Raw genomic sequence first — 13,642 nt, forward strand, 5'->3', positions numbered from 1 at the left:
CCAGATTCTGTTCTTGTAAGTGCCCAGATGAGGCTTCACTGTGAAGTGCTCTCTGCATAGAGTTGCCCAGGAGACCACTACAGCTGTCGCTCAAAGGAGAGACTGTGAAGGAGGTCAGTATAGAGAGCACTTCACAGGGATGCTCCCTCTCCAGTACACTAGCTAGAGCAGAATCTGGCCAAATAAATCTTCATCTTCACACTACTACTGATAACGTAAGCTCCAAAAAGGTATGTTTGTACTGCTCTCCCCTACCCCTACCTAGTGTTGTGAGTAGTTTAGCATGGTCAACAATGCTGACAGAACCCTTTCAAGAATCAAACCATGATATGCTTTTCTCAGCAGTTTTCTTGAGATAGATAAATAGATACTAGCAAAGCAGGGTCCCACTCCATATAAGCATTGCTAAAATATATCCTCAACCAGAAAAAACTAGCTCCTTTTTGGAAGCTGAGCATGTGTTGCAGTTGCTGCCCGAACCTGGAAAGCTATATGTCTGAAGCAGCTGTCTACCTGACAGCAATAAGTCGATTAGATGAGAACCCAATTTTATTTTGCTTTATGTAGAAGACATGATGTCTTGCATAGAATCAACTCAAATGGGATAGGAACTTGTTTACAAGTCATGTTTAAAGAACAGATTTAAAATAATCAAGGCGGATTTAAAATATATTTGCAGCATATATAGATGTTTGTGAAGCAGATGATATCTGTGCTTTAATTTCTGTTTACTGTTCCATAATAGGATAAGAAAAATGAATATAAGGATAGTGGTGTATACTTCATATGGCAGACACCTATGGCACCCAATATACTGCATTTACTACCTTGGGTTCTAGTTGGATTTCTGTTATGGTGTCTCGGAATCTGCAACGGAACCTCCGATACAGATTTGAAAAAAAAATATGCCATCTAATAGAATTAATCATGATAAAACAGTGAGAGAGGTTTATCATGACTGGTGTTCCCATATGCCAGTCTTGATCCCCTGTGCGCTGGACTGTGCCAAGTATGACTCATCATAATTTAGGTGCATCTCTGGCCCTCTGTGCACCAGAAACTGAAATCTACTTGAGCTATTACTTATACCAGTTTCCGGTCTAATCAGTGCTTTTCAAAGTGTGTAATGTTAACCAGCTGATTATATTAGGTTATTTACAATTGTTAGAACGGGCAGGTTTTTTCACCATTGTCAAGGGGAGGAGTTTAAAAGGAGCGGCATTGACCCTGGTACTACTGCTCCCTGTAAAACAGCAGTGCAACACTACATTCAAGTACTTAGTGAGGGTCCCAACATCGCACCCCTACCAATCTCACATTTATCACTTACAGGTTATAAATATAAAGGAAGAGAATATTGGATCATTTAATGATACCTTATAAATATACACTGTTAAAGGGGCTTTCTGGTCTTTAGACGACATATGACGTAATAGTACGTCATGGCGGCAAGTGACTTGCCTCATTTTTAAGTACTATTACGTCATGGTCATCGGACGGGCACCGGAGCAGTGCGCGCCCGATCACTGCAGGAGCCCGGCAGTCCCTGATAGCCGGGCCCCTGCTGTAACCGCCGGCATCGGCTTTTACAGCGATTAACCCCTTATATGCCGCAGTCGGCGCTGAACGCGGCATAGAAGGTGCATGCAGCGGGTGAGGGAGCTCATCAGGTCCCCATGCTGCTGTGGCGGGGGACCCGATGGGTGACAAGGCAGCCTGATGCATTGCACAGGCTGCCCAATGCCTTGCACAGCATCGGGATCTGCCTTCTACGGGCGCCCAGGGCTCCTAGGCAACCTGTTAGTGTATTACTCAGTATAATACACTAACAGGCAATGCATTACAATTAGTATTGTATTGTATTGTATTGTAATGCATTGCAGAGGGGATCAGACCCCTAAAAGTTGAAGTCCCAGAGTGGGACAGAAATAAAGTTAAAAAAAAGAAAAAAGTGTTTTTAATAAAAAAAAATTAAGTTTCAAGTAAAAAAAGAAAAAACGCCCCTCTCCCCTGATTTTATAATAAAAAATAGAAAAAAAAGAAAAAACACACATATTAGGTATCACCGCATCCGTAACGACCGGCTTTATAAATATATCACATTATCCACCCTGTCCAATCAACAACATAAAAATAATAATAAAAACGGTGTAAAAAAAAAGCCATTTTTGTCACCTTACATCATAAAAAGTGCAACACCAAGTGATCAAAAAGGTTTATGTCCCACAAAATAATACCAATAAAACCATCACCTCATCCCGCAAAAAATGAGCCCCTACATAAGAAAATTGCTCAAAAAATATTTAAAAATATAGCTCATTAACCATTATTTGTTTTAAAAATGCTATTATTGTGTTAAAGTTAAATAAATTTTAAAAAGTACACATTAGGTTTCGCTGCATCCGTGACAGCCATCTATATAAAAATATCATATCACATGACCTAAACCCTCAGCTGAACACCTTACATCACAGAAATCGCAACACCAAGCGATCGAAAAGGCATATGCTCCCCAAAATAGTACCAATCAAACCATCACCTCATCCCGCAAAAAAAGAGATCCTACCTAAGACAATTGGTTAAAAAATTAAAAAGCAATGGCTCTCAGACTATGGAGACACTAAAACATAATTTTTCTGGTTTCAAAAAGGCTATTATTGTGTAAAACTTAAATAAATAAGAAAAAGTAAACATAACGTCTATAACTATTTGCTTTATAAAAATGTCACATGACCTAACCCCTCAGGTGAACGCTATAAAAATAAATAAATAAAAACTGTGCTAAAACAACCAATTTTTGGGTCACCTTGCCCCATAAAGTGTAATAATGGATGATCAAAAAATCATATGTACCCAAAAATGGTACCAATAAAAACTAGCCCCTGTACAAGACAATCGGCAGAAAAATAAAAAAAAATATGGTGTTCAGAAAATGGAGACACAAAAACATAATATTTTTTAAATATTATGTAAAACTGAAACAAACAAACAAAGAAAGTAGACATATTTGATATCATTGCATCCGTAACAATCTGCTCTTTAAAAATAGCACATGATCTACCCCTTCAGAGGAATGTTGTAAAAAATAAAAATGGTGCCAAAACAGCATTTTTTGGGGTATCTTGCCTCACAAAAAATGTAATATAGAGCAATTAAAAATCATATATTCCCCCAAAAAACACTAAAGCTGGCACCTTATACCCTAGTTTCCAAAATGGGTCACTTTTTGGGAGTTTCTACCCGAGGGTGCATCTGGGGGGCTTCAAATGGAACATGGCATCTAAAAACCAGTCCAGCAAAATCTGCCCCTTCTAACGTCCTAAAAAAATAAAATGACATTTACAAAATGATGCTAAGTAATAAATATTGTATGAGGTATCACTTTCTGTTTTAAAAGGAGAGGAATTTAAATTTTGAAAATTGCGAATGTTTCAAAATTTTTGGCAAATTTGTGATTTTTTTCATAAATAAAGGTGAAATATATTGACTCAAATTTATGACTATCATGAAGTACAATGTGTCACAAGAAAACAATCTCAGAATGGCTTGGATAAGTAAAAGTGTTCCAAAGTTCCAAAGTTATTACCACATAAAGTGACACATGTCAGATCTGCAAAAAATGGCCTGGGCAGGAGGGCGAAAACTGTCCCAGGGTAGAAGGGGTTAATGATCTATGCTCAGGATACTCCATCGTTGACAGATTAATAGGAGACTGACACGTGACAGCCCCACCAACTAGCTGTGCTAGAAACTACACAGTGGACGGAGCTGAAAGCCAAAGGATCCATTCACTGTGTATTAGACATGCCGACATATTGCAGCTCAGCTTTCATTCATTTGAATGGGAGCTGAGCTGCGGCGCTCTGGCACAACCACTACATAGCGGATGGAGCCTTTGGCTACCTGCGCATGTTGCAGATTACACATAGTTTTTCTGTGGATTCTCATGCGGGAAAACTTTAGCATAAGGCCTCATGCACACGACAGTTGTTTTTTGCGTCCGCCCAAAAAAACTGATGCGGCATCTGTTTTTTTGGGAGGATACGTTTTTTTTCCCACAGATCCCTTGTAATAAATGCCTATCCTTGTCCGCAAATGTGAAAAAAGTAGGACATGCACTATTTTTTTTTGCTGAAGGGAAACACTGACAACGGACGCGGAACACAAACGGATGAACTATCAGCATTTTTTTTGCTGACCCATTGAAATGAATGGGTCCCCTAATACAGTACCTGTAAAAAGTATGAGATTTCACAAATTTCTGTGCACTTAGTTTTTTTCGTTCAGGGTGGAAATTGATCTGCCATGCAGATTTACCTTTTTCACTGCAAGGGCAAGATCTGTGGCAAAACCGCATCAAATCTGCATCAAAAACCCAAGCACAGAAATTCACATGGAAAATGGTGTGGAATTTCTGCAAGACAGCCTACAGCCGTATGCAGGAAACCTTAAAGGGGTTTTCCTCATCATGTGCCGGGCACCCCACATGGAATATTCTTACCCCGGTCCCCACTCCCGGCGCTCCTGGTCCCCGCACCGCCGGGGTTTAGCAGCCAATGGTGGGCGATGCTAGGGAGGCTCGTCCCTGCCTGCCATTGGCTGCTCCCTCCTGACACCGGATGTTTTCATCGGTGTGCAGGGAAAAGCAGCAGGGGCGGGGACCAGGAGCGGCGCAGGGAGTGGGAACGGGGTAAGTATATTCCATGTGTGGTGCCCGGCACATGAGGGGACATTTTATACTCTTGAAAAACCCCTTTACGCTTTCAGTTCCATCCCCTGTGTTGTTCCCGAGCTGGTTGCCGCCGAAAACAGCTTCTTGGTGGGGGTGTTGGGTGTCAGACCAATCTTATGTTGATGAGCTGGCCTGAAGATAGGCCATCAGTATCTAAAGACTGGGAATTCCCTTTAAGGTAAAGATATTAAATAGAAATTACAATGGATAGAGTTAAAACAATTAGATTTTTTGATTGTGCCCTTTGTCGGTCATTACATACCGCTTTGGTGAGTGCACATTTTCTATATTTTTGCTTGTTACCTACATTTCTCTGTGCAAGTATGGTAGTGGTAACAATTATGGAAGTTAGAGTTATAGCTGCTCAGAGGTGCCTGGGTCAACAATTTCTGATGAGTTTAGATGATGCATCAGCAAAATAATTGGCTATTTTTTAAACCTAAAGTATCTACTCACAGGTTAGCTCCATGATGATTTTTGTCGCCTTTTTCCTCTTATTTGGGGCTGGAGTTCCAGACAAAGGCATTGTAGCAGATACTTTTTTCTGTGTTTTTCTGTAAATAGAAAGTCGTTTATTATTCACTGCAATAAAAAACAACAACTCAGCAATGCATTTGATAGTTATACTACATTTTCTTAAACTGTTCAGACAACTTTGGAACTCCTGAAGGACAAGACAAGTTTAACCTTTTATTGGTTGACTGGTATCTTCCAAAACAGTGCTACACCTGCCCAGGCATTTTTTCGGGGTACATGTAAATTAACCATTTACACTGAAATATTAGATTGGCAGAAAGAATAAAACATATTCTATGCACCATAAAGGGGGTTTCCCTAGGATAATCCATCAATTTCAGATTAGTGTGTGCCCGTGTCATGGGCAGTGAGTGTGGAACCATTGTGCCAACCAAATGGTTTGACTTTGGGCTAGACCTAAGGATGTTATCGTGGCAGTCTCCTGGTTTTCAGCCTTCAACCCCTATACAGAGATCTGGACTTTGCTGCAGGGGAGCCACCAGGCCACTATCTTTTGGAATAGTCCCGATGTGGTTGGCAACTCAGATATCACCGGTGCTCCCATACAGCTCCCATGCGCATGAATGAATTCCCGCTCCATCAGAACAGGGGAATGGGACCCCCATTCTTGTGATTGTGGGGGTCCCAGTGGTCAGACCTCCAGCGATAAGCTAGTTATCTTAAAAACTTTGCCAACCCCATTGAATGGGACTAATCTGCACATGGTTCATGTGACTGATTAACGTGATGTCACTGGCCTCTTCAAACAGCAGAGCGGTCGGGGTGCCAGGTGTGGTACCCCTTCAGGAAGACATTGTTGTAATTTTATGTAATATTGTCAGTGCAGAACATGTTAAACAACAATCACAGCTATTCTTCATCAGGTTATCTTTTAGTGTAGAACTTCGCCTTGTATAGATATGTCTGGCTCTGGAACTGACCTGTTCCCGTGACGTACATGATACTGCGAGAAGGGTAAAAGCAGACACCATGAATTATTTTCTTGTATGATATACCACTATTTTTGATAAATGAAAGAGATTGTACAGAATTTAATTAACTTTCTTTAAATTGGGTTAATGCCACTTTTGTTCATGGAAACCAAACACCACAGAAATAGTATATGTATACATAAAGTGTAATCTCTATAAAAGGAGAAAGCGCTGACGGACCTGGCATGTTTGTCTTAGAAATTACTTGTATTCCCCATGTAGTAACAATTCTAGAGCATATATTCTTATGACTCTGTGCAGTGCCATTCCTATATTACTCCTGCTAGAAGTTTACAAATAAATTGCCAGCAGTCTGCAGTAAGGGTACTGCTGGGTGTTACCAGTAGCAGGTGTGTCTGTCCAAGCATTGCTGCCAGTGTCAGACTGTGCACGGACACCCCCCGACTGGTAACACCCATCTGTACCTTTTCTGCTGACAATTCATTCATAAACTTCTAGTAGAAATAACAGGGGGATGGCATAACATAGAGCCATAAGAATAGATGCTCCAGAATTGTTATTACACAGGGAATACAAATAGTTAGAAAACCAGACATGTCTGAAGAGGTGACCGGTCCTCTTTAACATGGAAAATCAATATAGAAAAGTCTCACCACTCAAATTTCAATGCTGGGGTTCGCAATAGTTCAAAAATGGGAACAATCCTACCTGTCAGAGAGGTTTTTACTCCACGTAGAGTGGGTAGATGATGGTCCATATCGCCTGTGATACCACAACGACATTAATACAGTTTGCATGATCCACTCTTTAAATTTAATAGGCCCAATAGTTCCATCTGTGGGATTTGGTTGTAAAGAATGGAAGAGTGTATCACACAATCAGTAGCAATATCATTGCAGTATTGCAGGCAATATGGACCATCATATACCTACTGTAGGTGGAATGAAAAAGCTTCTCTGAACAGGTGGGATTGATTCGGTTGCAACCCTCAGATTGACATTTAGAGTGGTGAGACTTCTTCCTATATTTATTCTTGTTCATAGACTGTGTCTCGTATTGCAGCTCTGTCCTGTTGAAGTGGAAATAAAATATCCCAGGTTTCATTTGTAAAATAGTTTAGCACTTCATGCCTAAGGATGGGTTTACATGCTGTGGTCAAACATGGTCAAAACCCTACGCACCCATGGAAGCTAATGGTAAAACTCGGGTATATAATATTCAGGATATTCTTGCTCTAACAGTAGTCATACACTGACCTCCTGATGGGTATATCAGTATATTCAACAACTGATCTGAAAAAAGTAGAGCTGACGTTTCAAAAAGTGATGGCTGTGAGTCGCCACTGTCAGGTTAAGCTTACCAGGCGGTCCAAACTTGCCTCCTGCTCCCATCTTCCGGGTGGGTCTTCTCTATCACCCCACACAGGCTGAGGTCAGCTTGCCGGCAAAGCCCCCCTACCTCTGCCCGTAGAACATGTTCACTCCCTCTGAGTCTTAAAGGAAGAGCCACCGCGCACCCTAATCTTCACCAGCCAATGGCTAGCAGTCCTGGGATACTTAAGACACCTTTGGGAAGGTACGTGAGCATTAAGGTTCCTTAGTGTGCTAAGCCCTCTGCAAAGGTATTCTGTTCTACTGTCTTCCCGTGTACTGAACTCTGCCCGTATACCAATATTGACCCTTTGCTGTGTCTGTTACTAGTATTGATCCTACACTGCCTGCCCTTACCATGGACATATTACCATATTCTGCCAGCTCTGACCTTTGCCTGTCCCTACACTTTTGGCTGACCCCCCAGTGATCTGCTCCAGTGACTCTGACCCCATGGATCAGCTGTTAACCACACAGAGACAACTCCAGGATGTACCAACCGAGTGTCTTTCCTGCTGCAAAGTCTAGATCCCTGAACAGGGGTTTAAAGGTGAATACCAGGGAACTGCCAGGAAAATTCCCCATAGTATTAGCCCAAAGCCAAATCTGTTGTTTAACACAGTTGTTCCACACCCACTGCTGTAACAGTACCCATGCAGCCAACACAGAAGAAAACACATTTTGTAAATAAATGTAAAAACTGCAGCGCTCACCTGTAAGACTTCTCAGGTAGCACGGACAAAAGACCCAGACGCGGTCATACGAAAGTTTCCAAAAAATTATTGTTGAGTCCAGCTTCCTATAAAAGAAGTTCTTTATTAATTAGGAATCAAATCCAGACATCAATTATATAATTGATGTCTGGATTTTATTCCTAAATAATAAAGAACTTCTTTTAAGGGAAGCTGGACTCAACAATTATGTTTTTGAAGAAAACACATGTACACATATAAGTGGCAGATGAGGTTTAATACTGACAAATGTAAAGTTATGCACATGGGAAGAAATAATGCAAGTCACCCGTACATACTAAATGGTAAAACACTCGGTAACACTGACATGGAAAAGGATCTAGGAATTTTAATAAACAGCAAACTAGGCTGCAAAAAACAGTGTCAGGCAGCTGCTGCCAAGGCCAATAAGATAATGGGTTGCATCAAAAGGGGCATAGATGCCCGTGATAAGAACATAGTCCTACCACTTTACAAATCACTAGTCAGACCACACATGGAGTACTGTAACGGGGCGCCGAAGGCGCACTCGGTCTCCCATCAGCCGCAGACCTGCTGCTTAGCTTCGGGAGCGAGGATCTGTGTTTGGCCTCGTTCTAAGGGTGGCTTTGCTAGTTGGGAGGCTCCCTGCTCCTAGGTCTGCCTTGAGCGCCGAGCTGATCACTCGGTGCTCGACTTGTCTGTCTGTTGGTCATGTGATGCTGGCCACGTCACATGACCCTCACTCCCCACTATAAATACAGGCGGCCAGCTGGCTACAGGTTGCCTGTGATTTTCGTCCTATAGGCTGTGTACTTTATTGTTATTAAGCTACCTCTGGAATTGAACCTCGATGCGCCTCTTGACACCTCTTCTGCCTGCTCCCTGTACCTTGACGCTACCTCTCGGATTTTGACCTCGGCTTGTTTACGGATTTGTCTTTGCCTCTTCCCTTGTTCTGACGTGACCTCCTGGACTGACTTTGGCTAGTTGACCCTCCTCGCCTTCCGTTTTTGTTCTACCTCTTGTCCGCTTATTGTAACTTCTCAGTGGCTGTCCTCTTCCCTGCTGTCTCTTTCTCTCTGCTTGCACTTAGTAGGTTAGGGACTGTCGCCCAGTTGCGCTCCGTCACCTAGGGTGGGTGGTGCAAGTAGGCAGGGACAGGGGACCAGGTGGCAGCTCAGGGGGTGCACCTCCGCTCTATTTTGATTCTCGTGACTCTACCCGTGACAGAGTACTGTGTACAGTTCTGGTCTCCTGTGAACAAGGCAGACATAGCAGAGCTGGAGAGGGTCCAGAGGAGGGCAACTAAAGTAATAACTGGAATGGGGCAACTACAGTACCCTGAAAGATTATCAAAATTAGGGTTATTCACTTTAGAAAAAATATGGGGGAGATCTAATTACTATGTATAAATATATCAGGGGTCAGTACAGAGATTTATCCCATCATCTATTTATCCCCAGGACTGTGACGAGGGGACATCCTCTGCGTCTGGAGGAAAGAAGGTTTGTACACAAACATAGAAGAGGATTCTTTATGGTAAGAGCAGTGAGACTATGGAACTCTCTGCCTGAGGAGGTGGTGATGGTGAGTACAATAAAGGAATATAAGAGGGGCCTGGATGTATAGCTACTAGAGAGGGGTCGTTGATCCAGGGAGTTATTCTGATTGCCTGATTGGAGTCGGGAAGGAATTTTTTATTCCCCTAAAGTGGGGAAAATTGGCTTCTACCTCATAGGTGTTTTTTTTTTGCCTTCCTCTGGATCAACTTGCAGGATGACAGGCCGAACTGGATGGACAAATGTCTTTTTTCGGCCTTATGTACTATGTTACTATTTTACATTGTCCATAGAACTGCACACATGTTTAATATGACTATTGGAATGCATTGTTATGCATAGGAAATCATGTAAAGATCAAGAATTCTAAACACTTCTACCTGAACACAAACATAAGTAATAAAAACTCATTCGAGAATCACTGCCTCCTTAGAGAAAGCACAAACCCAAGAAGATTTTTAATTTTTTTTTACCAGCCCTGTGCATAACTGCAAGTACACTATATGTAGTGATGTAACAGCATAGAATTATTTCCCACAACAATAAAATATAGGGTATACAGAGTGGAAAAGAAGTATTGATAAGGCTTGTTCTGTATTAGAAAAATATGGCTGCTTTCTTCTAATAACAGTGTGGTACTGTAATTCATCTCCACTGAAGTGCATGGGACTGTTGCAGGCACTACTAATAGGACCCCATACTGTTTTTACCTAACGCCAGAGTTTACAGAGCGGGCTGTTTGCTGGTACAGCTGTAGCATTATTACTTTTTTCCATTTGTGGCAGAAGAATACCGTGGGATTAGAACGAACAAATCAGTTCATAATGAATCAGGTTTATTGTGAACTTCCCAAACATTTGTCTGCAAGACCAACTCGAAGCTTTTCAGGTTCACTTCTGACAACATCCAGTATGTTGGTGGTAAAAAGCATGAGGGAATTAAAAGAAGGATGCTCACATGACCCTGAGCGGAAGTGGGGGGGATGGCTTGCCCTAATTGGCTCATCAAGGCTGTCTGTCAGCTTGGGAGCCAATCAGTGCTGCAGCAGGCAGAGAGGTGCCCTTGCAGAAGCAGAATGTCATTCTGTGAATGAGGGTGAATGGGTCTATGCAGCATCTGACAGAAAACGATCTTAGAGACAGTGTACAGTCACAATCAAGCTTCTAATCTAGACTCAGGGACAGTTTAGGGAAAGGCTAAAAATAAGAAGTCTTGTGTAGAATAGGGAAGGCAGGGAAAGCCTCCAGTGAAGATCTGAGCCTGGGTGTGCCAGGCAGTGCCTTCTAGCTGCAGTCACTACCTTATAACACAGCCGCAGCAGAACCACAAAAGCAGCTACCTGTAAAAACATTTTATTTTTAATTTGAACAGAAATACAGCTTTTATTTCCAAACCTGAGTTCAATCTAGAGGGTAGCATTTTAAAACTCGGTTAAAAGACCTGAAATAATAGTCCAAAATATTGGACAGGGCATCTGCAGACAGTTCAAGGGTTTTCTTTTCAGCAAAAATAGCAATACAAATGTACAATGCAGAGGGTAGCTTTTCTAATCTTGGTGAAAACAGCTTAAATAGTAGGCCCGAAGTATTTTACAGGGCATCTCCAGACAGTTCAAGTGTTTTTTTGTTTTGCAAAAATAGCAATATAAGTGTACAATGTGTGTTTTACAACCTAGAGGGTAATGTTTTAAATCTTTCTGTGAAAACACCCGAAATACTGTAGTAGGCTGAAGTGGTTTTTTTAACAGAGCATCTCCAGGCTCCTATCTGTAAGTAGTACTCATGGTCCTTTGATTATTTTGTAATGTATTTATACTACCATTTCATCAATAGTATTAAAGTAGGGTGTGTTGTAGTTAGTGGGTGTCTTGAGTTTTGGTTGTCCATTACGCATCCATGTGTATTTTAAACATATTGCATTATTATGGTGCCATATTAGATGAAGGTGATTGGTGGGGTTAGTATATCGTATAGGTAAGCATCTATTACTGAGCAGCAGTGTTGTGGGATTTAAGTAATAATAGGGGCACCGTGGATTCGTGGAAGACTTATTGATGGATTTTATGATGGAGATTGTAACAGACATGTTTGTTGGCATTTGTTCTAGAGTGGAAGACATCCATAGGATGTGATGTACTGTACATTTGGAAGATCTGTTGCTGTGAAATGGATATCTGGTTTTATCTCCTGCCTTATGGACAACAGTTCTGTGTATGGCAAACTGGATCGATTATACTTGGGCCCTGTGTTAGAATTTGAATACAAGAAGTTTTAGGGTACTTTCACACTTGCAAGCAGAGGATTCTGGCAGGCAGTTCCGTCACCGGAATCCGGACGCAAACAGATGACATTTGTCAGAAGGATCCGGATGCGGATCCGTCTGACAAATGCATTGAAATACCGGATCTCCGGTGTCATCCGGTATTTATTTTGTTTTGCACTAATACATTTCAATGGATATCGGCAAGTGTCCAGGATTTTTGGCCGGAGAGAAAACAACAGCATGCTGCAGTATTTTCTCCGTCCAAAAAACATAAGAGGGACTGAACTGATGCATCCTGATGCATACTGAACGGAATGCTCTCCATTCAGAATGCATTAGGATAAAACTGATCGGTTTTTTTTCCGGTATTGAGCTCCTGTGACTGAACTCAACACCGGAAAAGAAAAACGCTAGTGTTAAAGTACCCTTAGAATATTGGCATTACCTACTATATCATACTTTATTACACTTATATTTAATATTATTTGGTCACCTTCATTCATCATGGTTTCAGTATATGTATATGCTTGTGTTTTATATTAGGGAACTTTGCTAAAAAAAAATCCCAAATTTTTTTCACACATTTTCATATTGCTACATTCATGTTTCACTTTTTTTTTAATACAGTTGATATAAAAAGACTACACACCCCTGGTAAAATGTCAGGTTTCTGTGTATGTAAAAAAAATGAGACAAAGATAAATCTTTTCAGAACTTTTTCCACCTTTAATGTGACCTACAAACTGTACAACTCAATTGAAAAGCAAACTGAAATCTTATAGGTAGATGGAAGAAAAAATATAAAAATAAAATATGGTTGCATAAGTAATACTTTGTTGAAGTACCTTTTGATTTTATTATAGCACTCAGTCTTTTTGGGTATGTGTATGAGGGTATCAGCATGGCACATTTTGACTTAGCAAGATTTGCCCACTCTTCGCAAAAACACTCCACATCTGTCAGATTGTGAGGGCATCTCCTGTGCACAGCCATCTTCAGATCACCCCCACAGATTTTCAATTGGATTCAGGTCTGGGCTCTGGGTGGGCCATTCCAAAACTTTAATCTTCTTCCGGTGAAGCCATTCCTTTGTTGATTTGGATGTATGCTTTGGGTCGTTGTCATGCTGAAAGATGAAGTTCTTCTTCATGTTCAGCTTTCTAGCAGAAGCCTGAAGGTTTTGTGCCAATATTGACTGGTATGTGGAACTGTTCATAATTCCCTCTAGCTTAACTAAAGCCCCAGTTCCAGCTGAAGAAAAACAGCCCCAAAGCATGATGCTGCCACCACCATGCTTCACTGTGGGTATGGTGTTCTTTTGGTGATGTGCAGTGTTGTTTTTTCTCCTACCATATCTTTTGGAATTATGGCCAAAAAGTTCAATTGGTTTCATCAGACCATAACACCTTTTCTCACATGTTTTTGGGAGACTTCAGATGTGTTTTTGCAAAATGTAGCCTGGCTTGGATGTTTTTCTTTGTAAGAAAAGGCTTTCGTCTTGCCACTCTACCCCATAGCCCAGACATATGAAGAACAC

At 41.3% G+C, this 13,642-nt stretch overlaps 1 protein-coding gene across 1 annotated transcript in view; it reads right to left on the minus strand.

Annotated features, from left to right (window-relative positions):
- Positions 1-13,642, minus strand: part of MYOZ1 (myozenin 1) — a 47,819-nt gene that overhangs the window by 23,966 nt on the left and 10,211 nt on the right. The window contains exon 2 of the mRNA XM_040437544.1: positions 5,189-5,286. Coding sequence (XP_040293478.1) covers positions 5,189-5,258 — 70 coding nt within the window. The 5' untranslated portion in view covers positions 5,259-5,286. The remainder of the gene's footprint in view (positions 1-5,188; positions 5,287-13,642) is intronic.

The sequence above is a fragment of the Bufo bufo genome, chromosome 6 (genome assembly GCF_905171765.1).
Source record: "Bufo bufo chromosome 6, aBufBuf1.1, whole genome shotgun sequence".
Lineage (NCBI taxonomy): Eukaryota > Metazoa > Chordata > Amphibia > Anura > Bufonidae > Bufo > Bufo bufo.